At 39.0% G+C, this 25,677-nt stretch overlaps 1 protein-coding gene across 2 annotated transcripts; it reads right to left on the reverse strand.

Annotated features, from left to right (window-relative positions):
- Positions 1–5,908: 5,908 nt before the first annotated feature.
- On the reverse strand, positions 5,909–24,709 carry IMPACT (impact RWD domain protein). 2 transcript variants are annotated; one of them, XM_059815455.1, is made up of 11 exons: positions 24,640–24,709; positions 23,825–23,953; positions 23,008–23,060; positions 21,956–22,018; positions 18,796–18,881; positions 16,987–17,115; positions 16,598–16,692; positions 12,071–12,144; positions 10,454–10,544; positions 7,170–7,304; positions 5,909–6,162 (listed from the first exon to the last, which is right to left on the reverse strand). In XM_059815455.1, exons 1-11 carry the CDS (start codon positions 24,673–24,675, stop codon positions 6,091–6,093), a joined length of 963 nt encoding a protein of 320 aa, XP_059671438.1. In that variant the 5' UTR covers positions 24,676–24,709; the 3' UTR covers positions 5,909–6,090. The 2 variants fall into 2 exon arrangements, with proteins under 2 accessions (XP_059671438.1, XP_059671437.1); XM_059815454.1 differs by having other exon boundaries at positions 16,598–16,695.
- Positions 24,710–25,677: the final 968 nt, after the last annotated feature.

Below are 25,677 nucleotides of genomic sequence, written 5' to 3' on the forward strand. Positions count from 1 at the left end.
CAGATCATCGATAAATATATTAAACAAGACCAGTGCCAAAACAGAGCCCTGGGGGACTCCGCTTGTGACCGGCCACCAACTGGATTTGACTCCATTCACCACAACTCTCTGGGCTCAATCATCCAGCCAGTTTTTTACCCAGCGAAGAGTGCATATGTCTAAGCCACAAGTCGCCAGCTTCTCCAGGAGAATACTGTGGGGAACAGTGTCAAAGGCTTTGCTGAAGTCCATGCAGACAACATCGACAGCCTTTCCCTCGCCCACTAGGCGGGTCACCTGGTCATAGAAGGAGATCAGGTTGGTCAAGCAGGACCTGCCTTTCATGAACCCGTGCTGGCTGGGCCTGATCCCTTGGTTGTCCTGCACATGTCCCGTGAGCGCCCTCAAGATGAACCTCTCCATAATCTTCCCCGGCACCGAGGTCAGGCTGACAGGCCTGTAGTTCCCCGGATCCTCCTTCCGGCCCTTCTTGTAGACGGGCATCACACTGGCAAGCCTCCAGTTGTCTGGGACCTCCCCCGTTAACCAGGACTGTTCATAAATGACAGAGTGGCTTGGCAAGCTCCTCCGCCAGCTCCCTCAGTACCCCTGGGTGGATGCCATCAGGCCCCATAGACTTGTGAGTGTCCAGGTGGCTTAGCAAGTTGTTAACTGCTTCCTCCTGGATCATGGGGAGTTTATTTTGCTCTCCATCCTTGTCTTCCAGCTCAGGGAGATGGATACCCTGAGGATACCTGGTGTGGCTGTTAAAGACTGAGGCAAAGAAGGCATTAAGTACCTCAGCCTTCCCCTCATCCTTCGTGACAATGTTCCCCGCCGCATCCAGTAAAGGATGGAGATTCTCCTTGTCTCTCTTTTTGTTGTTAATGTATTTATAGAAGCATTTTTTGTTGTCCCTCACGACCGTGGCCAGATTGAGCTCTAGCTGGGCTTTTGCCTTTCTAATTCCCTCTCTGCATGACCTAACGAGGTCCTTGTATTCTTCTTCACTTGCCTGCCCCTTCTTCCAGAGGTGATAAATTCTCTTTTTTTCCCTGATTCTCAGCAAAAGCTCCTTTTTCAGCCAGGCCGGTCGTCTTCCCTGCCAGCTCTTCTTACGGCACATGGGGACTGCCTGCTCCTGCGCCTTTAAGATTTCCTTCTTGAAGAAGGTCCAGCCTTCCTGGGCCTCTTTGCCCTTCAGGACCATCTCCCAAGGGACCCTCTCAACCAGTGTCCTGAACAGGCTGAAGTCTGCCCTCCGGAAGTCCCTGGTAACAGTTTTGCTGATCCCCCTCCTTACTTGGCTAAAAAATGAAAACTCTATCATTTCATGGTCGCTAAGCCCAAGACGGCCTCCGACCTTCACTTCTCCCCCCAGACCCTCACTGTTCATAAACAGTAGGTCAAGCAGGGCACCTCCACTGGTACGCTCGCTTACCAGCTGTGTCAGGAAGTTATCTTCCACACACTCCAAGAACCTCCGGGACTGTTTCCTCTCGGCTGTGTTATACTTCCAGCAGACATCTGGTAAGTTGAAGTCCCCCACAAGAACAAGGGCTTGCGACTGTGAGACTTCTGCCAGTCACTTGTAGAACGCTTCATTGGCTTCTTCATCCTGGTTGGGTGGTCTATAACAGACATCCAGCAGGATATCCGCCTTGTTGGCCTTCCCCCTCATCCTTACCCATAAGCATTCAACCCTGTCATCACAATCATTGAGCCCTATACAATCAAAGCACTCCTTAACGCACAGAGCCACCCCACCGCCTCTCCTTCCTTGCCTATCCCTCCTGAAGAGTTTATAGCCCTCCATTGCAGCACTCGTCATGCGAGTTGTCCCACCATGTTTCTGTGATGGCGACTACGTCATAGCTGTCCCACTGCACAACGGCTTCCAGCTCCTCCTGTTTGCTGCCCATGCTGCGTGCATTGGAATAGATGCACTTGAGCTGGGCTATCCATCTTGCCCCTGACATTGGCACGCCACCCCTAGGCTCATCTCTAGGTACCCTGGCTTCATCCCCTTCCCCCTTCATTACAAAGCAGAAACAACTGTATTCAATTAAGTGATGGGATACATCCTCCTTGAAGCACAGCTAATAATCAAACACCAAGACTCACAGGTTCTTTAGGCCATGAGGTATGCTGAGGCATCGCTCACAGAGGAAAGGACAAAATCCTGTGTTGCAAAACTCTTCTGGAAAGCCACATGAAAACTTGTTCTTAGAATAAAGGAAGTTTCAACTTAGGAAATGCTGACAAACAATAATAGGAAGAGAATGCAACTTCTCTAACCAAAAGTGTCCACAGTACAGCTAGCCAGCACTACACGTACTCTCTGAAAGAAATAGCATGAAAATACACATTTCTACTCTGACGGTCTGTTTCCAGCCATTTTAAGGGATAGGGGATTCATTTTGCTTACTGATTGCATGACCCATATAGTCTATTTCATTTACACAGCAAGTGGTTATCAAAAACTTGTTTCTTCCATTTTGTGGTTTAGTTTTTCCTAACACACAACACTGAAACATGAGATTCTTGCATACAAGGATCAGCACTTTCTGAAAAAAAAACCATAATTTAAAAAAAAAAAAAATCAGACACCTAGCTTTCACATACCTCAGACTGAACATATGAAAGTTCAGTCCTTCAAAATCACTTGTTGATTCCAAGCATTCAAGCTGAAAGGATGCTCTTTGGAAAAAGAACATGCATTACCACGAGTGGAACTGAATCTTGGGCAGCTGTAGCAGAACATCTCACAATCCACCTGCTTTCCATATTAAGTAATTGCTACAATTTCAAACTTTCATAAACGCAACAGAAACTTTGCAATACTTAATAAGGTACTGGAATTGAATGGCAAAATAAAAGAGCCTATCAATAAGACAGACAAACTATGAACAAGAAATACAGGTACGACCCAAAAAGTGCAAGATTACTACATACTGTAATGTATGGATCTCCTTCCATGGGACAAATGTTGTTTTATTATTACAAGTACAGATGTTAAGGCTGAACCCAGAAGAGCTTTACTGTGCAGAGAAGGTAATGTAACTGCATAAAATTGTTTCAATAAATCAATGCAGGATCCATCTGCCACAGAATTAGTGGTAATTTTTTTTTTTTTTAATCACGTATTTTAGTGGTACTTTTCAAGTTGCTGGAATTCTTAAGGAATACCTCTGTTGCTATATCAAAGTCCGGAGTAGTAACTCTGATTAGATGAAGTTTGCCTTGGGAAAGGTTTTCTGGGGTACCCCTACTGGAGAACTATAATGAACAGTTCAGTGTAAGAATATATTGACAGAAAGATGTACAACTAACTGGTGGTCATACAAGCTAGTCTTACAAATACACCTTTAAACTATGCAAGTGCCACTAGAAAAATGTCATTGAAAATAGTCACAGTCCTGACATTACTATATAAGCAAATTATACAAGGTGTACCTGACTTAAGAAAGCACCTGCGACTCAGCTAGTAATTAAAGGATCACAAAGTTTAGAAAGTAATGACAAAAAACAAAACAAAACAGATCACAGAATCACTAAGGTTGGAAAAGACCTGGAAAATCAAGTCCAACCATCAACCCAACATGCCCACTAAATCACGTCCCAAAGTGCCACATCCACACGTTCCTTGAATACCTCCAGGGATGGTGACTCCATCACCTCCCTGGGCAGCCTATTTCAGTGTCTCACCACTCTCTCAGTAAAGAAATTTTTCCCAATATCCAGCCTAAACCTCCCCTGGCACAACTTGAGGCCATTTCCTCTCATCCTATCACTTGTCACTTGGGAAAAGAGACCAACACCCACCTCTCCGCAACCTCCTTTCAGGTAATTGTAGAGAGCGATGAGGTCTCCCCTCAGCCTCCTCTTCTCCAGACTGAACAACCCCAGTTCCCTCAGCCACTCCTCATAAGACTTGTGCTCCAGACCCCTCACCAGCTTCGTCACCCTTCTCTGGACACGCTCCAACACCTCCATGTCCTTCTTGTAGTGAGGGGCCCAAAACCGAACACAGTATTTGAGGTGTGGCCTCACCAGTGCCGAGTACAAAGGTACAATCACCTCCCTGGTCCTGCTGGCCACACTATTTCTGATACAGGCCAGGATGCCGTTGGCCTTCTTGGCCACCTGGGCACACTGCTGGCTCATATTCAGCCGGCTGTCGACCAACACCCCCAGGTCCTTTTCTGCCGGGCAGCTTTCCAGCCACTTGTCCCCAAGCCTGTAGCGTTGCATGGGGTTGTTGTGACCCAAGTGCAGGACCCGGCACTTGGCCTTGTTGAACTTCATACAGTTGGCCTGGGCCCATCGATCCAGACTGTCCAGATCCCTCTGCAGAGCCTTCCTACCCTCAAGCTGATCAACACTCCCACCCAACTTGGTGTCATCTGCAAACTTGCTGAGGGAGCACTCGATTCCCTCATCCAGATCATCGATAAATATATTAGACAAGACCAGTGCCAAAACAGAGCCCTGGGGGACTCCGCTTGTGACCAGCCGCCAACTGGATTTGACTCCATTCACCACAACTCTCTGGGCTCAATCATCCAGCCAGTTTTTTACCCAGCGAAGAGTGCATATGTCTAAGCCACAAGTCGCCAGCTACTCCAGGAGAATACTGTGGGGAACAGTGTCGAAGGCTTTGCTGAAGTCCAGGTAGACAACATGGACAGCCATTCCCTCACCCACTAGGCGGGTCACCTGGTCATAGAAGGAGATCAGGTTGGTCAAGCAGGACCTGCCTTTCATGAACCTGTGCTGGCTGGGCCTGATCCCTTGGTTGTCCTGCACATGTCCCGTGAGCGCCCTCAAGATGAACCTCTCCATAATCTTCCCCGGCACCAAGGTCAGGCTGACAGGCCTGTAGTTCCCCAGATCCTCCTTCCGGCCCTTCTTGTAGACAGGCATCACACTGGCAAGCCTCCAGTTGTCTGGGACCTCCCCCGTTAACCAGGACTGTTGATAAATGACAGAGAGTGGCTTGGCAAGCTCCTCCGCCAGCTCCCTCAGTACCCCTGGGTGGATGCCATCAGGCCCCATAGACTTGTGAGTGTCCAGGTGGCTTAGCAAGTTGTTAACTGCTTCCTCCTGGATCATGGGGAGTTTATTTTGCTCTCCATCCTCATTATTCCAGTCCATCCTCTCCAAGGGGAAGATATCAAGGCAATGTTGAAAAAATTATTTAAATCTCATCTAAATAACAATATAACAATTAACTGACAAAAAAATTAACAAGACTTTTTGTAGTGCATTAGAGAAAAGTCTAGAAGGTATTAATAAAAGAGTAGAAAATTAAAGTGTTTGTAGTCATATTGTTAACAATTGTTTTTTCCCCCACTCCACACCAACAGAAGTCACTTCAGAATGTTTACTAATGTTCACTACTAGCTGTAACAGTCCGATTTCAAAATCCCTGTATTTTTTGTTGAAATCACTGGTTCCTTAAATTATACAACACTTAATCCTCAGCTTTTCAACAGGCTCCTAGAGTATCCACACTCACAGCACAATCCTCAAATTTTGAAGTAATTTCTTTACATTTCTCAGTTCATCGCCCATGTTCAGTCTTTCTTATGTCACCAGGCAGGCCCTATCTACCATGACGAAGAACTGCATAGGCAGGACCAGGCTCTCCAAGGCCACATAGTACTGGGCCACACACTTTCCTTTTAGGTATAGAAAATCTAAAACTTTGTAAGTGACCTTTGTCTATGAATGACTCCAGTCTCACCCTCAATACAACAAACTAGGGAATTCAATTACTAATACAAGAGTTCAAACCCAGGAATGGAGAAGGCAAGTAATTCACATTTTAAATTAGTCAGTCATTGTTGGGTGGGATGGGGAAATGGTTCCAGGTGTTTCAGTGCCCTCAAAGGAAGGAGATGAAATGAGTAAGAATACAGAAAACTTGTGTTTAAGCTCTACTTTGCAACAGCACAAGAAATTACAGAAGATTAAAATATATCTATGGCTTTACTGAAGTCTCTTTTGAATACAAAATGTCTGTTAGTATTGGATAAGGCACAGTGTCCGTGTTTTCTTTGTATAAATATGTGCAAAATAATCTTTTATAGTTTTAAAAAAAATAAATTAGTATTCTGTTCTCTTCTTGTTGTCCTTCCTTATCTTTTTGCTCTTTCCTGGTTGTTTAGATGATTCTTCCTGAAATGAAAAACAAGCAAAAAATTTAATCAACATTCTAACATACTGTGAGCATTCCCTTGAGGTCACCCATGAGAATTATTTTTTATATGAACAGTGTTCATAGTTCACCAGGATTTACAAAAGTTTTGAGCTGTATAATATTTAACCACTCAGTTTCATTAATTTGTCTGCTCATCTTGCTATTCAGAAACTTCTGCCTCCAGCAATGATAAAATTATAGACATAGCTATGCCACCAGTAGGATATAATGTAAAAATAATCTAAGCCATTTCCACTCAAGGAAGAGGTTACCAGTATAGGAATACATCTACACTATACTGCAAAACTGTTTCTAGTGTGGATGTGGCCTTATCAAGAGAGATACTGTACACCAGTACATTAAAACTGCTTCCCTACGTGAAACAAACCTGCACTGGGAAAAACAAAATTTTGCCAGTCTTGCTGGATCAACATTGTAATGTACAGCTCACTCTGACTGTCAATTCTGAAAAACAAGATTTTTCTTCAGTAGGCATTCCTCGCGAGCACTCCCCAAAACGGTGAAGGAATCTGCCACTGTATCTGACAGAACGTGGGACATTTTCATCTTCTCCCTTCTACCTCTTGCATGTGGGAGGGAAACAGACCCTAACAGGATGTTTGAATTTTGCTATTCTAAACAGAGTTATCTAAAAGAATACTTTTTCCAAGAGCCACATCTATGGCACTAGAATAATAATTACCGTAAGTTCCATCTGTTATTTTTCTGATGAACAGTAATAACAAAATATGTTTGTTAATACACAATAAAGAAATACAGTCTGATTTAAGTTGTTAAAAATAGAAAAAAAAAGAAGTCATTTTTGGTACTAAACCTTCTCTTGAGGGTTAGTGCGTAAAAGTCTTGTTAGCTTCCTTTTATTTTATGAACAATGCTTTCAAATAAAATTGATGAACTGCCAAGAAGGTGACAATTTACACAAGTTCACATACAAATGCCTTCATTCCAAGTGGCAGAAACTTACCACTGAACGTACATAGTTGTATTCCACAAGTACATTTCTTGCACAATTGTTTATATGTTTAAAACGATCTGGTCCTAAGAGAATACCTCCATACCAGCGGGATACCACGACTAACACATTGTGGACGTTCAAAATCTGTTTAAAAAAAAAAGAAAAAAGAAAGAAAAGTTGTTATTTTTTACTTGAAAAAACTTTTTACAGGTTTTACTGTTGAGACCTATTTTAAACATAGAAAAAGTCTACCATCTTGCAATTTTAAGAACTTACAGTCAGGTCTGTGTCACACATATGTTGTTATCAGAGGGTAACAAATAATGACAAGTCAGCAGTTGTGCTAAGTTTCCCTCTCCAAGCTCCTACCCAAAGGTAAATTCAAAGTAAAATGAGTCAATATATCCCTCAGAGAGCACACAAAGCTATCTCATGTGCACTCAGTTGCTCATTCATGTGTCAAATGCTTCAGGCATTACACTTAAAGAGAAAATTATTGAGTTACATTTATTATTCTTTGATATAATGAACTACTATTTCTAGAGAACGTGTTTCACTAAGCAGACTGCCTATCCACATTTTTCGAAGTGTTGGTGGATGAGGCTATTAACAGCCAGGGGACAGGCATACATATGGATACCTAAAATGCCATAAGCTAGCACTGTTGCCATGTGCAGGACTTAGCAACAGCACCTGGAAAATACATAAAAACTTCTGCATTTTCCAGGTTTGTCTTAGTCCCTTACAACCAAGCAGTTGCTTTCTGAATTCAAAAAGGCATATATAAAGTTCACACAACATGAAATAACTGTATTAGCAATTAGGATTGAAAGGAACTAAACAAACTTTATACAGCTTTTTTAAGACTGTAAGTAACAAAATCAAGAGTTAAACAGAAGTGATGATTTCTTTTACTGCAATTAAAGGCAAGAAACATGGAAGGCCTTCAACAGCTTTACTTTTCACAAAATCTAAACGTGATTTGACTTGACTTGAAAATTAGCATTTATTCTGCCTTACAGCAATTCTGTCCTCAGGATCTCCCCATCATCAGCAAACACTAGTAACACAGGGAATGCCAACTGACTAAGTATTGGAGAGAAACACACATCTTGTCAAAATATAAGATATACATTACTGCATGGAAACAGGTAGTTACAATCACCAGTTAGCATTTTTGCTCAAATCAGTCTTGCATGATTAGTGACCATGATCCTGAATTTGTCCCTCAAAGGTATATGAAATCTCTGCAGAAGGTCTTCACTTATAAACAGGCTTCTCTCAAGTCCTGTGCAGTACTACACTAATGCATATATATGCCTTGGAGCCAGAAAGAGCAAACACAGCTTTATTTGCATAAGGCTGAGTGAAAACACTGTGGTCTGCAAGATATCGGGGTGGTTTGGTGGAGATGAGAAAAATCCCTTAAGAGCTAACTATCAATAAAGCATGTTAACAACCATTCATCATCTCCATTAAGGAGAAAAAAATATATATATATATGACTAATTTGAACAATACTATTAGAAGAATCTATCATTGTTTGTGAAAACAGAAATAATCTTAGAATTTTAAAATGAAAAGGATAATGTAAAAAAAAAAAAAGAAGGAAGAATTGGGGCAGGTTTTGTGACAGGCATTTTCTACTCTACATTTACACATCAGCCGTAAAGTCTATGTATAGCAACTGTTCACAGTAAACAGGATGCGAAACATAGTTGGGAAATTTTTTAACTCTAAGTTTGAAAGAATTAATCTAAAATACAGTTTCTTGTAACCGGAAAGTGCTATCTTGACTGAAGTGTTAGGTTTATCTGAAACGAGATAAGATTTCTACTGCAAAAGAAGAACTGTAAGTACAGCAACAAGTGTATTAAACCACCTAATTTTCATGCCTATATTATATGTCTAACTGCTTGTAACAGAAAAACTACAATATCTATGAACGTCTAGTAATCAGCCCATAAACTATTTCAATCTTTTCCTACGGGTGAAAATTGTACTTTTCTGATCCCTACAGCAGTACTCTTCCAAAACAAAAATATTCCCAGTAACTAGGACTACAGATGGAGAGAGATGATCCGTATGATTTAGACACATTCACATTTGAAAGGGAAAACTTCATGTCACTTTCTAAACTGGATTTTTATGGAATATTAAGTGCTTAGACACTGTAAGTCTGACAACTTTCAAAAGTATACATTAATATGCTGAGAAAAAGCTGATAAGCTCAGAACAAACTGAGGTACAGTAATTGCAAAGTTGTTCTTTACATTATTTTTATTACAATAATGTTTTCAAACTTACCGCATACACTTGCATATATTACATAAAGTAAGTTTTCCTTCCCAAGTCAAATGTCAAAATATTCCCATCAATTGTATTTTTTTCAGGGAAAAAAAAAAAGCTTTGAAATAATAAAAAAAAAAAAGAGCCTTAAAACAGTCTCCAGGAATAAGAGTACAACAAAAGAAAGCAACAGAATATACAAGCAAGCAAATGTCGGAAAAAAAACCAACTTTGTTGTGAAGGGGACATCAATCTAAAAATCAAAATTAAAAACAATAATTAGTGTGCTGATATAGCTAAGTGACTTGAGGCACTGCATAAGATGTACCCAGTTGTCCCCTGTAGTTACGGTAATTTATTTATGGTTTTACTAGGGCTTGCATCATGCTGGTGAATCAAAATTTATCAGTCTGAATTCACATTTAGTAGCAACTTTGCCAAGGAAATATTATTTCAATACTTGAAAACTAAAATATACTTGAGTATGAGGGCTAAGGACCTAGAACTGGAAACAGCACAAAGAAACAGATTAAACGATCAAAACAACCTAACTCCTTCACTCACATTACCTTTTGCATTTGAAGCTCTACTCTGAAAGTTCAAATATAAGTGTCTTTCTATCACTATCTGAGGAAACTGAAGGAAAGACTGTGCCTAGATCAGCTGTTACATTCTGTCAATCAGCTTCTTCCAGTCTTTATTTTCTATACACCTTACACCACATAATAAGCATAGGAATCAAAACTTATTTCTCTTTTAAACTGTTCAGACTACTACTACCACCCATGAAACATGACTTGTTTCTACAATCTAAGACTTGGAAATCCCAGTTTACTAAATGAATGCAACAGTCTGTGGTTTTTCTTTCACCTTTGAGAAAGCAATCATCTATTTGGCTAAGAGCAGAGTGAGAATTAAGATAATCTTTGACAAGTTTATTTAGATAGTAATGATTTTTAAAATCGGTTCAAGACTTCCAGAAGTCAAAGATTAATTTCTATAACCTGCATAAGATGAAGAAGACGTCCACCTGCTGCTGTCTCCCCATCATCTTCACAATCCTGTAAGAACGTCTGCTTATCTTCACAGTATATTCTTAAAAAGAAGAAGAAAAAAAAAATATTAAAAAAATGTTAATTAACTAACATTTTGACATGATTAATGAAGTCTCAGAGATCTTTCATATACATGTGTATCAATTCTACTTCTCTACTAAGGACATTTACATGAAAACAGGATGAGGCTTAAGGTAAACCACAAATACTTATCTGTACAGTAGAACAAGTCTTGAGAAGCTTTTACACAGACTTTAGCTACTCCAGGTTAACTCCAGACTCATTGCCAGTGTAAATTCCCTAATAAGAAAAATCCTTAGGTTTTTAGCCTCATAATTACACCTAGCTGAAACGAACTCTATCAGATAAAGGTTCAAATTATGGTACAGACTCACAAGTTGGAAGAACTCAGACAAAAATATTATGAATAATTAGTTAGGTCTCTATTTCAGCAGCAGTGTGAAACTATTACTGAAATTCACCTTCAGATTCTGCATGCCATCTCCTTCCTCAGGGGGCACTCCAGGAAACTTTGGGGTGTATTGTTTCATATAAAGGACAGCTGCCCACATCTAATTTTCCAGAAGCAATGCTCAAAGGTCTACTGTTTGTTACAAATTGATTTCATAACTTCCGTACTTAGTTAATACACGTGTGACACAATGACAAAGAGGCTTGTGGTACTAGATGACAAATATGAAGCAATAAGCATGTTTCTGTTGCTTTTTTAAAGTGTATTTAGATAGCCTGAGTGAAGGAAGCCAGATCATCAGCATCAGCAACAGAAATCCCCTCTTTACAGAAACCTTTTATTTAGGTAGACTTTTTGGTAAAGTAAGCTGTCACTTGCTCTCGTTTCATGTTTCATTAGGATGACGCCAGGACGTGCATGAATGGATCAGTGTCTATACATGCTTTTTCAGATGACTGGTTCCTCCAGTAATGAAAGGGGCTCCTTTTACCGTCACTTACATTCCTCAGAAAAACTACATCACTATCTGAATTGAGACCAATTTGTTTCACATAAGCTAAGTTCACAAAAGTGGCCAGAGACAGACCATTGCCAAACTCATTTTTACCCGTTCCTCATTTTCCCTGAAGTTTCTTGTATTTCAGCTGTAATTTCATATGCCAGATGTCTGCATCAGGCTTTATTTTTCAGCTCTTATTTCAACTAAAAATTTTCAGCTATTTCTAAATATAAGGTTGGGGGAAAAAAAAGTTACTTTGCCTAAGTAAAAACACATTTAACTCAGGATGATGTTGTATTTCTATGCTCACATACACTATACAAAGTATAACAACACATGTTCCAATTCACTTTTAGTCTTTTTTTATTCCTAATGCTGCTTTACTATCTTTAACATATTTCCTACTATATGTTCTACTTTCTTGACCTCAAATTCAAAATGAAGCCTAAAATCTTTACCGTAAAAATAAGAAACATACTCCCATAAAGATTTAATAGCAAGGAATTTCTTTGATGGATTTTACTTTTCTCATGTCCTGCACTTGTTTGTCAAAGAACACTGAAAAAAAAACCAAAAACCACTATTCATCTCTCACCTGTATGCATAGATGTTGTGGGTAGCACTTGCAATTTTCTTATTCTCATATAATTTTTCAAGAACTCTTTTTACCTTTAAAAAAACAGAAATAAGCTTCCTTTTATAATGGGGATTTCATACATACCATCTCAATATTGCTGCTAAACAAACATCTCCTTCTTAATACTATAATGAAACAGTTTTGCACTTTGACATAAAATGAATTAAATATTCAGTGTGATAACTCAAGAAGCAGCTTCTCAGTACCCTCATGCTAGTTTCAAATCATTTTTCTACGATACTTAAAATAGCTGTCCTTGAATTTGTACATTGTGTACATTCATGTTATCGCTGAAGATGTAGAAGTGTCAAATCACTTTACTAAACAAGAGAGACAGTAAGATCTAGAAAACATTTTTAATCGGTATTAAGTATCAATTACTCTTGCTTACTTTCTTCAAGTCTAACATTAAGCTGGAATAATATAACACAACTTGACATACGTTTTCGTATTACACACTGCTTTTACCTATTTCATAAAAACATGTCATGTTTAGAAAGCTCTACTACATTTTGAGTTTTTCACTTTTCCTCAAACATACTTTTTTTCAGAGTTTCCATTTCACAGAAAGAATAAAAATTAAAAAAATGTTCTACTATGCGTCTGAAAGTGTCAGCATTTCCCAGAAAACAGATATTCCCACCGTGTTCATCTCTCTGCTCTTAAGAATTACCAAATTCAAAACATTTATCCATATCAGTTCATCTTCTGTTTCTAATTAAACATGCTAGCAATTGTTCATCCCTTTCCAATTTGGTTGAGCAAAAAGGAGAGCTTTGATCAACACATTGTTTTAGTACATAATACAAAATTAATATTGCTTTGAGCAAAACACTACTGAAGTTGAGAAAGCTTGGGAAAACATGCTTGGCAAGTAAATCGCATTCCACTCCAAAGAAACATGTCTCTGGGGAGTAATCAAAATATATATTTAACATCTGTCTTAGCTATACTGTGCTATTTCCAATTCTTCTGGAAGAAATTAAATGTAGAAAAATCACCTCAAATAAAAGATACCTCAATGAAAAAGCTCCTATTATTAATGGAGAACATTGCTTCAGACACCTGTTTTCTCATTTTTTCCCCCTAAAGGGGAATACTGAAGAAAGACAACTTATATTACTTAATACACTTTCATAAATACATTTCAGTACATGGACTTAAGGTACAAAGCATATGAAATGATCATCACCTTTGACATTAATTATTTGTCAGCTACTGGGCTCCTAAAAACATACCTTAAAGATTCATTATGTGTCTGTACTAGCAATGAACCTCCAAGACAGACATCTTACAGCTAAACAATAACTTATCCTTTTTCCTGTTGTAGCTCCTGAGCCTTTTTTATTTCTTGTTTCCCTCTATTATTCCTGCTTTAGGGAATTAAGGGAGGTAATTCCCTACATGTCAGTGAGGCACCTGCACATAAAAGACACAAGATGCTTAAACAATAAATCACTTCTCAGTCCCACCTTACTAAATCAATGTCAAGACCAAAAACCACATACTTTTAAAATGTCAGAATAAGCCAAACTGAGACAAGGAAAAGGAATGGTACCAAATATAGCCTGCTACCTGAAATATGCCTATCGCTTTCTTTGCCTCATAAGGTTTATGGTAACATATTCTCTTATGTAAGTAACTACAGTATTACTCTGGCTATCATTATTGAAAACCACATTAGAAGTAAAGTTCCAGTATTAAAAATCCTCAATAAAGGAATTTACACAGCCATATGCGTACTGTCTTAAAATATCAGTGAATATCATTGCAGCATACAGATTACACAGATGAAGTATTATGGGCACATACTAATCTCTTCAGCTGATAAAGAAGATCGCTTTCACTACAGGTGTAGCGTTTACCCCATTCCTCACCTCTTTTGTCTTTCTTTCAGAAAAATGAGCCCATGCCACAGTAAAGCTTCCCCACAGTCTGAAGACCAATCACCTCACACTGTACAGCAAGACTCTGTGAAACAAGATGGATTTGACACTTGGGGAATTGCTCTATCTTTATACTAACCCCATACCAGTAAGTCTTGACTGGAAATTCCTAGGTTCATTGAGTATATGTTGTCTTTAAAAAAAAGTCATAAAAGAAGAAATTAACAATGTCTTTCCGTGCAAAAGGGAGATTACTAAATTGCTTTAAGTGAGTACTATTTCTTGATACAGAGCTGCCCTTTTGGAAACCCACGTCTGTGGGTACAGACTTCTTCATAAGTAGGAAGACTCTTACTCATAAATCATGATCAAAGAATGAGAGTTTTTTAAAAAGAGAAAAGGACATTAAGCCAATTACTCCAATTTCTTCCCTTTCTAAAGCAACACGTTCATAGGGACGCGCAGTTCGTAGGGACTGGGCACAGATAGGAAAGCTCCTGAAATGCAGTGCTACTTTAATGAAAACGGTAACGTACTCAGTATTTTAAAACACTGAGTTATTCCACATGAACCTAATGAATAAAATTACTTTCACTTTGCAAGCAGTAAAAGAACAGCTCAAAAAAGCCGAAAGTGTGTTCAAAAAAGCTCAAGTTGTATCCAGATAGAGAAAAATAAGATAGATGACAAGATAGATGTAAAAAGCACAGCCCATTTTTGAAGGTGTAAAAAGAAAATAATGTTTTTTTCTCCTCAAATACGTAAGAAGCTGACAGCAGATAAATACAATATATATATAAAAGAATCACTTAAAGAAGATACAGCTGTAGAACAAAAACCTAGATGAATGTGCAGTATATATGAACTTAAAAGGTCAGGCAAGGATGATATAGTGGAGCCTTACCATAGAACAAGGTTGAGCAAGCTGATAAAATTAATAGTTTAAAGGGAATTGGAGTATGAAGCTGTTGAACTATAACTGAAGTATCTAACCCACCAGTTAAAACTGTTTCTGCAGCAGAGGGTGACTGATACAATACCAACATCTCAAAAGTACTCCAGGAAGGATGCAGGGAACTAAAGACCAACAAGTCTTATGTCCACACTAGCCAAACTAATGAGGGGGAAGCAAAACCCAAAAAACTACAGACAGTTAGAAATGTTACAGCTTTTGTATAGAGAAACATGCCTCAAAACCCTGTCAATCTGTCAGCATTCTTTCAGAGTCACTGTACTAGATCTAGCTTACCTGGAATTTCAAAAAGCATTCAACAAGATCCCTTACCAAAAATTCTTAAAATAAAAGCTAGAATTGGATAAAAGGAAAGACGAAAATCCTCTCAAGGTTTTACTCTCAGTTAACGACAAGAAAAGGTGAGTAGATCAGTAGTTGCTCCACTAAACAGGGATCATCAAAGGAGATTGCTGTTAATAGATGCAAAGTGATGTACAAAGTTACTCCAAATTACTTATTAGCATTTGGGGTTATAACAGACATTTCTATGAAAACACCAGCTCAGTGCTCAGTAGAGGTCAAAAAAGTAAACTGAAAGGTACTACTAGGAAAAGAACAAGGAAAACAGAAAAACTCTTCACACCACTCTATAAATCCTTCGAGTGATTGCATCTTCAGTGTTGTGTATAGTGCTAGTCTGCATCTCAAAAAGGTTACAGCATACATTACAGATACCAAAATAGACTGAGGGTCTTCAGCCCAGAAAACAGCAAACTAAGGTCTATAAAATATGATAGATATCTATAAAACCCAGCCGCACAGAGAAAGCAGAGAGGTGCAACAAACAAAATTATGAGTGACTGATTCACAGCCAACACAGGAGGGCATACTTTCATACAATGATGTGGATTCTGAAAGTTAATCCTGGTGCAAGAAGCAAGAGGACAAATTCCACAAAGGATAAAAAAAAAAAAAAAAAAATCAGCAATATTAAACACAAAAGTCATTTTCTTTACCTTGTGTTAAACTGCTGAAAGAGGGGAAGCGTGATGGGAAACAAAATGTAGCTGCTCTTTTCTAGCAGTCTAAGTCTACATTCACCACTGATTCCAATAAAATACAGGAGCTAGTGCAGACATTTTTCTATAGTTGTAGGCAAATACAACTCTAGAAGCATGCTTACCCCTCTCACATAAGTCTCGATAAAGATTTATTTATGCATTATCCAAGTGTATTTTTCAATAGAATGCCTTTCTGAAGGAGGGAAAACATTTATAAACTCATTTTAATTCATTTTCCAAGTAACATATGTAGTGTGAATTACATACTCAGTAGCTTCCAAATATCTTACAATAAACCTGCCAACATCAAAAAGTCACATTTCAATGTTCTTATTCTCTGTCTTACATCTAATGCACTTAATGGTAAAGAATAGCAGTATCTACCCACTTCAACAATAAAAAAAAGAGCCGGTATTTAGATCTATTTAGCTGATAGTGAAAGCAAGAAACTGATGATGACTCGGACAATATTATCACACAAAGATGCAAAGACAGACAGACATATTCAGCTAATACAGTATTTCAGTGATATTTTGTCAAGTTCAAAGTACAGACAAAAAGAGCAGAACTGATCTCTACTAACTTGTCTGGGTGTCACCACAGGAGCCAGATGTGCCTGAAAAGTACTCCTTCGATCTGTGATTGGGTTTCCATGATGTATGGATGGCAGTTCTTCATCTACTGATCACAAACAAGGAAGTGTTTGTTTTCTTTTAAGGGTACTTAAACAATGTATATGGCTACATAAGTAAAGAATGGCTCAACTTTCAAAAAGGGATTTGTTAAAGTTAAGTACACTAGATGGCATACAGAATCACGAAAAATATGTTGTGTTTTTTTATAATAATGTTTAATAACAATCATAACTTTAATGTTACTAATTTTTACTCAAAAGCTGAGTAGAAAAGCAGAATCTTAAGGCCTCTCTCTTCTAAATTATTTCATCAGAATTAAAAAGGGCATATTTTTTACCTTCTTGACTTTCAGATGTAATGTAATTTAACATTTTAATTGGATCTTCCTGAACAGGCTGATAGTCTAGGAGAAATTCACCTCCATCATCTTCATCAACTTCTTCACTGGTTTTCTTAATATCTGGTTCTATTAAGATAGAAGTAGTGGAATTTCTTTGTGAGACAAGTAAGACTAAATTTCAAATTCTTTTTCTCAAAAATCTCTGGCTTTTCAATTCAAATCAGTTTGTCATTAAGAATTATCAAATGCAAAATAGTAACATTAATTACAATAAAACCCAGAAATTCTTAGTCCAGTATTAATTAAAATCTTGCTTAGAATTAGGAATAAAATACTCATGCTAAGGGATCCTTACATAGTATCTTCTGTTTCGATACTAATTAACACTATTTCTAAGAAGAAAAGAGGAATAATGTTTACCATTTCCATTAAGCATTTACAATGCTACCATTAATTTAATCTGAATTTAGAGACTAAAATAATCTGATGTTTCCTAAGAATTCCAGTAATTTACTGGTCATTTGAGGAAAAATGTAGAGCTGTTGTTCAATGCTACTCAATGAGCTTATAAAATAGTTATATTGGAACATCTCTCTGGACATGTTTCAAAGCACTCTGGGATTCCCAAAATCCTATTCTCCTTCATGCACAGGACATACAAAAAATAATAGTCAATAGCAAAGGAGTAAATATCACACACAGTTAGTGCTCTGGCAACTGGATTTAGAGGGAATCAGCCATACAGACAAGTTAATATATCACAATCTAATTTCCTATTTAGAGGGCCTATGATGTGGTGATGATGCAGTTTTTGTAACACAGGTATTTTCAATAAATAAGGGGTGATACAGCATGTTTAAAAGGCCTAGAAAAATCATTAGATGTATTAAGCAGAAGCCACAAGTTTGTTTCAAAATACCCCAATAAACTTCCAATATTGTCAGTAAACTTTCACTTCCCACTATTCACTCCTTTAGTCATGTCAATGAAAAATTACTTTTAAAATTTCTGTGATGCAGCAACAAAATCCACAGTTTATTGAAAGCCTAAAAATAGACCTTATCATGAAGAAGCACTCAAAATATACGTTTTTTTCATCCTCATTCTTTTATTCCTCACAGGACTAAGCTAACATCCACCACATAGAAATATTTTTCTATATCATTTTGCCACAAGTGCAAGCATGCATGTCACTCATGCATTTCATAGCAGTTTAGCATTTTAACGCACAAAAAAAACCACAAAAAAACCCCACCACTTTTTGAAAGAACAACTGTGAATTTACACAAACTCTATCACTGTAAGAGTAACAGCAGAAGAATCATTGCAACACTAGTGCTCATGTACTTATCAACCCAATATAGCAAAATGCAATTACAATGGAATACTTGGTCATTTGTCTGCATATTCCACTAAACTTTATGTTCTCTTGAGACTAATTCCAATCCTCCAAGAGTGCACTCAACACCAGAAATTAATTACTGATATGAGTGATTCTTTTGCAGAACAGAGGACAATGCATAATATACCTGTGTGCAGCACTGTTTTCGTAATAGGTAATTTAATTCCTGAGAGAACCGAAGACCTTGTTCTAGTTCTCTTAGGCCACCCCCCTCCTTCTTCTTCCCCACTGCTTTTTAAAAAGGGAAGCTATCACTGTAAAACAATAAGCTGTGACACGAGACTGTTGTTTTCTGTTATTTAGATCCAATACAAAACTGGGCATAAAGCTTTAACTTGTAATGAAATCTTACTTTGCAGTTGAACAAGAAGTAAACTGAAAAACCCATGTATTTTCTGAAGTACCTGAATCTGATGACTGTGCCTTTTCTATCAGAACTTCTCGTATCTTCTCCACCCATAAATAAAGTATACTTTCACCAAGGTTCTGTCTGGAAATTAAAACTCACACTGAATCAAGAATAATTTTTACAGATTTCACTTCAAAAGTACACCAAATAACATACAGATTTCAGACATGCAGAAATAGAACATGGCAATCTAGTGAGATAAAAAGCTTAGACAGGCTTGTGGAAAGTTCTGTCTCAGTAGTTCACTGGGTGAAACACATGATATCTGCATCATTATATACTCTCTTTGTGGCTTGCTTTTTTTTTTTTTAATTAAAAGCACCAATGCTGGAGGAAAACAGGCAACAGGAAATTTTCTGACCACTAAAGAAAGGGAAAGCAACTGCGAGAAGGCTAAGTTGGGCAGTCCTCAGTATTTTCAAAAGAATACTAAGCCAGGATGTCTAGCCTCAGAGCTTGCTCTGGATCAGTTTTCTCTACAAAAAGTACCGTACTGCCAGCAGTGAGCTCCTTCAAGCCGCTCTGTGGCTGTAGGGTACTCTTTCCCTTCATGCTTGGGGGGGGGGGGGGTGGGGGCAGGGGGGCTCTTCCTTGGAACGGTGCCACTTTTCTTCGTCCTCAAGCAGTCAGTGCACACACAGCAGACATTGATCTTGGTAGACTGTGATTGTAGGTCAGTGGCAGCAGACACTGTGGAACATAGGACTGATATGCTAGAGTTTGGGTAACGAGCAGTCCTATAGGACAGGGAGGTAAAGATTTAGGTCTAGGAGTCCTTAGGGTGCACAGGTGCATATTAAGGTACTGGGGAGTACATTTAATATGTACATTCAGAGTTAAGAAACGCTGTCTTAATGTGCAGCAGGACCCAAACAAACCAAAATATGTTTAAAATGGTGTCCTGAAAAGTTGCCTATGTAATTATATTTTAGTATGTTTATGAACTGTGAATGTTTGTCTCAAAAACAAAACTAAAGATTAAGAGCTGTTACTAACTCATGGTTTCTCATTTATTTTATTCTTACTGCCACCATCTGGGGCACCACATAACTACATATCAGCGCAAAATTACATTTGTGTATTAAACAATCACTTTGTGTAATATATACAGCACTATTCCTGGATGCAATTAGCAATTCAAACAAATATACCTATTTTAAGAAAAATATTCAAGCAAAAATAAGGAATTTATAACTCTGTAGCTCTGTCTTCAAAATCTGGACAGACTCCAGAACAATTCAATGACCTGATTTCATGCTGCTTCTTATCATACAGAAGCACTGGTTTTGTTTTAATGATGGAATGAGAGAGATTAGACAATGAATACAACTTCTCTGTTGTGAGCAAATAAATAGCAATTTCTTAAGCTATAACCCAATTTCAGTTTCTTCCTATTCACAAATTACACTTAGTCTCAAAGGTTACCTTTCTATGTTGCTATTTTTCTTTGTGTCTAAGTCATGAAACAAAGCTTTGTATTGAATAGAAGTCTCACCAGAAGAATATCTGGAGAGAAAAAAAAAAAAATCTAAACATTTGCTACATTTTTAACTTCTAAGAACTTTGGGTCTTCCAAAACAGACTTGTGATCTCTAATTATCTGCTTTTTCCACCTCCTTGAGAAGACCGTGACAGACAGTATAGTTCATATTGGTTTAGACTGCAGAACTAAGCAATTTAGATCACTAGGGACTTGAAACGTGGTAAAACACACATCGTAAACTATGCAGAGTACCTTTGTTTACCTGACAACTATTTAGACACTGGATGAATAAAAGGCTTTCACAAACACTGTGCACATCAGTGACTACTCCAGAAGGTTTTTAAACAGTCTAAAATGACATGTATGGCCTAAAGTACAAACACATTCATTTCCTGCTGAACAAACAAAAATGAGAGGAGACCAGAGAGGACTCTGAACAGCAACTGATATAGACAGAACAGAGCTGCAAGGGATTGATCTAACTAGCACAATTTAACAGCCTACAAGACTGCAGGGGGAAAGAAAAGAAGAAAGAAAAAAAAAAAAAAGTGCTTCACAACTATTCACAACTATGCTATTTCTCCTCATAGTCCACGTGGCAACTTGCGCCATACACTTAGGACATTTCAAGAACCACCTATAGCAGCTCCACCTCTGGTAGACTCCAGCATATCCTATGAATCTAGACAGAGTTAGGGACAATCTCTGTCCTTTTTGCTCCACCAAACAACTGTGGTTAATATGATCCCTTAGAACTTTTCACTTAAAATCCTTGTGCATTTTTAACACTTCAAATTCAATTTTACTTGCTTAAATTATCTGTTGTTTAATTAGATAAGAAAACCAGTTAATCAAAGTAACTGACTAATTAGATAAAAAACCCTCATGCAAGCTAAGCGCACTCTTCCTTATTTTATGGCATTAAAAAACATTTCGTATGCAAGATGTTTAGATTTCAGTATTTTGGGCATGACTGTGCTTCCTTATGACATATTTTCATTTCATTTAGTTTATATTATCTTTGGGATCTGAAAGAATTAAATAAACCATGTAAAATTACTGCATTTACTACCCCAATTTCACAGCAATTCAAAAACACACAATTTGAGTATTTCTAAACGTTCCGTGTATTCTCATGCATTCGTTATGCGTTGTTGTTAGCTGCACACTGTGATAATAAACAGTCCGCTATGTTACAGATTCCAGTTAATAGATTCTACGCGTTTAATTTGTTTTAAAACCTACTTATCCCTTAGCTATCTTTTAAGAAAAACTGTTTTGCCATTTATGCTCTAAGACACAAACAAATGTTTTCACATCCTGCGATTTAACATTCAAATGCAGAATAGATGCAGAAATCTTATACTTCATAGCACCAATTCATAAGCAATCTCATAGATTCTAAAGGGAGTCAAAATGAAGACTTCTATCCTTACAGAACACCAGGTCTAAACAATATAAAATAAATTTGTCAGAGTTTAACACAATTTGTTCTTGCAAAATGCATCTTTAACTGTTAGATTTATAAAAGAAACTTGCTGTTTTACGGCTATTGCAGCCATCACTTCACAACTACTAGTTCATGCAGGTAATTCAAAACCATACATTGAGCAGGGCATGAAACTGAAAATACATTGTCTCCTTTTACTATATTCCACAGTCTCTAACTTACACATATATTTCTTCCAAGCTATTTGCTAGTTCCATATAATCTTGTCCTCGAAGCCAAGGGGCACTAGAATGAAAAGAAATACAATGAAAATTGTGCCCATACACTGATTCCAACATCTCAGCAAACATTCATTTTAAAATAAATGTGATAAACACCTTGAAAATAAAGCATTGGCAATCATTTCCACTTAACAAGGTTCCAGTTGTAAACATCTTGGTAAAAACATGATCACCCAGTTCTCCTTCAAGACTCCTAACTTGGGCTGCCTCTTCTTACCTCAGGTAAGAAAGCTGGACTCATTTTTCATGGTAGGCCATTGTCACTCCAGAGTCACCTTATGTATTATTAGTCTACCTTTCCAACTCCTTCAGCACCATCATACCTACTATACTTGGAATGACCCTTCAGTTCTGTACCTGTATCCTCCCGGTCTCATGTTAAACTATAAACTTTGCCTAAAGTTTACCAGCAGTATTTTGTATTGCCTTGTCAATACTGCTGACCAAAACTCAGTAGATAAGCTGTTTCTCATGCCCTGCAGGTCCCTCTATCATCCAAATCGGGGACCTGGCTTACGCATCTCCATTCCTATCACATTTATGTGTCAGGAGACAAGGGGAGAGCAGGGAAGGAAAATAGGAAGAAGGCACATGCCATGGCTCCATCCCAAAAAGAGTCAGTGCTCAGATGAAAAGCATGCCTTACAATCTGGGACAAGGATCCAGGCAAGAGGGGTACACCCAAGGAAGCAATGAGACATCACTGTCCAAAACAACAGGCAGCAGCCACCATACCTCCACAGTCTAATTGCTTCCTTGCCACACAATAATGCTGCAAGAATTAGAGTTGAGGGAAGAGAGCAAAGTGTAACAGGGAGCTCCACGAGGCTAACTTGCAAGAAAGAATAGAATATTCTCGCTGGAAACATCCTCCATTCCCGATATAGTTTAATTCAAGAAGTCATCTTACCTAAACTTCAACTTACATTGTAAACAATTAACAATGGTAATTCAGAAAAGAAATACAAACGTTTGAAAGAAAACACCACTTACTTTAGTTGATAAATAGGTGGCTCTGCAGTTGGATATCCTGACGGCAAAATCACCTGAAAGAAATTCAGGGTAAGTATTCACTAGACTACTCCTCTCAGCTAGCTAAGCTTTACTAATGGACTCTGATGTTGAGCACTAGGACTACAGTCAGCGTTACAAATGAAAATAGTTGGCCTTGTTGTTACAGAATGACAAGAAAACCTGAATACCTGTATTTAGGATTCCAATAATGGTAATGCATACAAATATTACATTTCATGGCGCAATTTTTGTGGATGAAGGGTAACGCAAAACAAAGTGTGAAAGAAATTTGAAAGGAGCTGCACACATGGTTACTGAACTTATTTAAGTGGCACTGCACTTCCATAAGTAGACACTTCAGTGTTTCTTCCACTAAGTAAACTTATTGTTTTGAGAACAAAAAGTAGGAAGTTACTCAGTTAAGTTGATCCAAATTTTGTTTTGTCTCCACACGTTCCAGAAAGTAAATCTAGAAGCAATTGCAGCAGATTCACTGAGGTGTCCTACACAAAGTCAATGTAAAAAATATTTTAAAAACTAGTCTTTGGAGAATAACACTGAAATTAGTTTTGTCAGGTATGGAATTAGGATATGTAACTACTGAAAATGTCACAAGCACATTGATGTATTACAGGAACAATCACTGAAAAGTCTACCACAGATTCCAATCCAAAAGCTCCTTAATCCATCTAAGTAGATAATGAATCCTATTTAAAAGGGTTTCATGCAGGCACAAGATTTTGCCTGCATCAGTCCAACTGCAAATTCTGTGCCAAACTCCTTAACATCACTATACCTGCAGACAGAGGGTCCATTTTGGTTGATCCAGACAATCATTAATCTTAATGCAATAGATTTTTTCATCTTCATCAACAACACACCAATCTTCACCATATATGGATGAAAGGGCTTCAATTTCATCAATCTAGAAAAAGCATTATACAAAAATAAATAAACCCCCCCAAAGCCCACAACCTTGCATGCCAAACACAGTTTTAAGTCGTGTTCTTCTACAGCTTATTTACAGATGTGAAAAGATTCACTACACTGGAAGACCAAAAATTTTGGGGATCCAATCCCAATTCACAGTGTAAGTAAATTTTGCTCAGTTCTTCTGTATGCACACCAGCTTTTGCATTTCTATGGATAATCCTGTAATCCTCAGCAGTGCCAAGGTGAGCAAAGTGACATGGAGCAGCTACAACACATCCTGCAGCTCCCAATCAGTGCCACTCCTGGCTGGGAGAAAAACCCCAAGGCTTTGGCACTAGTTCTTTCTAAGAGTGAATAAATTTATCCAGCAAATCCCCATAAAAACCGGACAGCCACCTTCCACCTAGAAATCAGACACCTGAAATGGCTCTTCAGTGCAAACGTGTAGTCACCCCTTGGTGTCTGAACAAAGACAACGGCGCTGCCACTTGGACAGCACCGCGGGTACGGAGCTCCTCACAAGGCCCGGGTTCACCAGAAGCCCCCGAAAGCCACCGCTTTCGACGCGGCGCTCACACTGCCTGCCCGAGGACGACGCGACGCGACCCGGCCGGCCGGGACCGTGACACCCCGAGCGCACACGCGCTGCTCCCCGCAGCCCTCCTCACCGCCACTCACTTGTTGCTGGGCCGTTTCCGCGTCACTCGCTGCCATCGGTACCTGAGGGGAGGCAGGGAGGAAGGAAAGGGCAGAGAGCTGCCTGACGCAGGGCCGTGTGCGCATGCGCCGAAGGGGAGGTTTGCGCAGTAGTGGCAGTGAAGCTGCCTGCCCTTCCCTCCGCCAGCACCTCCTGCCCGCTGACGTCTGCGCGCATGCGCAGTGGTTCTCAGCGGGGCGCTGCTGGTAAGCCGCAGTCGGTGCATGAGTCGGTGTCCGCGTGGGTCACAGAATCACAGAGTAACTAAGGTTGGAAAAGACCTGTAAGATCATCAAGTCCAACCATTACAAAAAAAACCCCAAAAAAACCCAAAAAACCCACACAACCAAAAAAAAAACCACACTACAAAAAACACAGCACACAAAAAAACCCCACACCCACACCACACAGCACCACGCCCATCAAGCCACGTCCCACAATGCCATGTCCACACGCTCCTTGAATACCTCCAGGGAGGGTGACTCCACCACCTCCCTGGGCAGTGATACCACTCTCTCAGTAAAGAAATTTTTCTTAATATCCAGTCTGTATCTCCCCTGGCGCAACTTGAGGCCATTTCCTCTTGTCCTATCACTTGTCACTTGGGAGAAGAGACCAACACCCACCTCTCTGCAACCTCCTTTCAGGGAGTTGTAGAGAGCGATGAGGTCTCCCCTCAGCCTCCTCTTCTCCACACTGAACAACCCCAGTTCCCTCAGCCGCTCCTCATAAGACTTGTGCTCCAGACCCCTCACCAGCTTCGTCGCCCTTCTCTGGACACGCTCCAGCACCTCAATGTCCTTCTTGTAGTGAGGGGCCCAAAACTGAACACAGTATTCGAGGTGTGGCCTCACCAGAGCCGAGTACAGGGGCACGATCACCTCCCTGCTCCTGCTGGCCACACTATTTCTGATACAGGCCAGGATGCTGTTGGCCTTCTTGGCCACCTGGGCACACTGCTGGCTCATATTCAGCCAGCTGTCAAGCAACACCCCCAGGTCCTTTTCTGTGGGGCAGCT

This window comes from Gavia stellata, chromosome 3 (assembly GCF_030936135.1).
Source record: "Gavia stellata isolate bGavSte3 chromosome 3, bGavSte3.hap2, whole genome shotgun sequence".
NCBI classification, from domain to species: domain Eukaryota; kingdom Metazoa; phylum Chordata; class Aves; order Gaviiformes; family Gaviidae; genus Gavia; species Gavia stellata.

Excerpts from the sequence above, each read along its gene's own strand:
- IMPACT (XM_059815454.1), bottom strand. The coding sequence starts at position 24,675 with ATGGCAGCGAGTGACGCGGAAACGGCCCAGCAACAA. Across the intron at positions 22,019-23,007 it reads CCACCTATTTATCAACTAAA|TGCCCCTTGGCTTCGAGGAC; the intron begins GTAAGTGGTGTT and ends TTTTCATTCTAG. Across the intron at positions 16,696-16,986 it reads TACATCTGAAAGTCAAGAAG|TAGATGAAGAACTGCCATCC; the intron begins GTAAAAAATATG and ends GTTTGTGATCAG.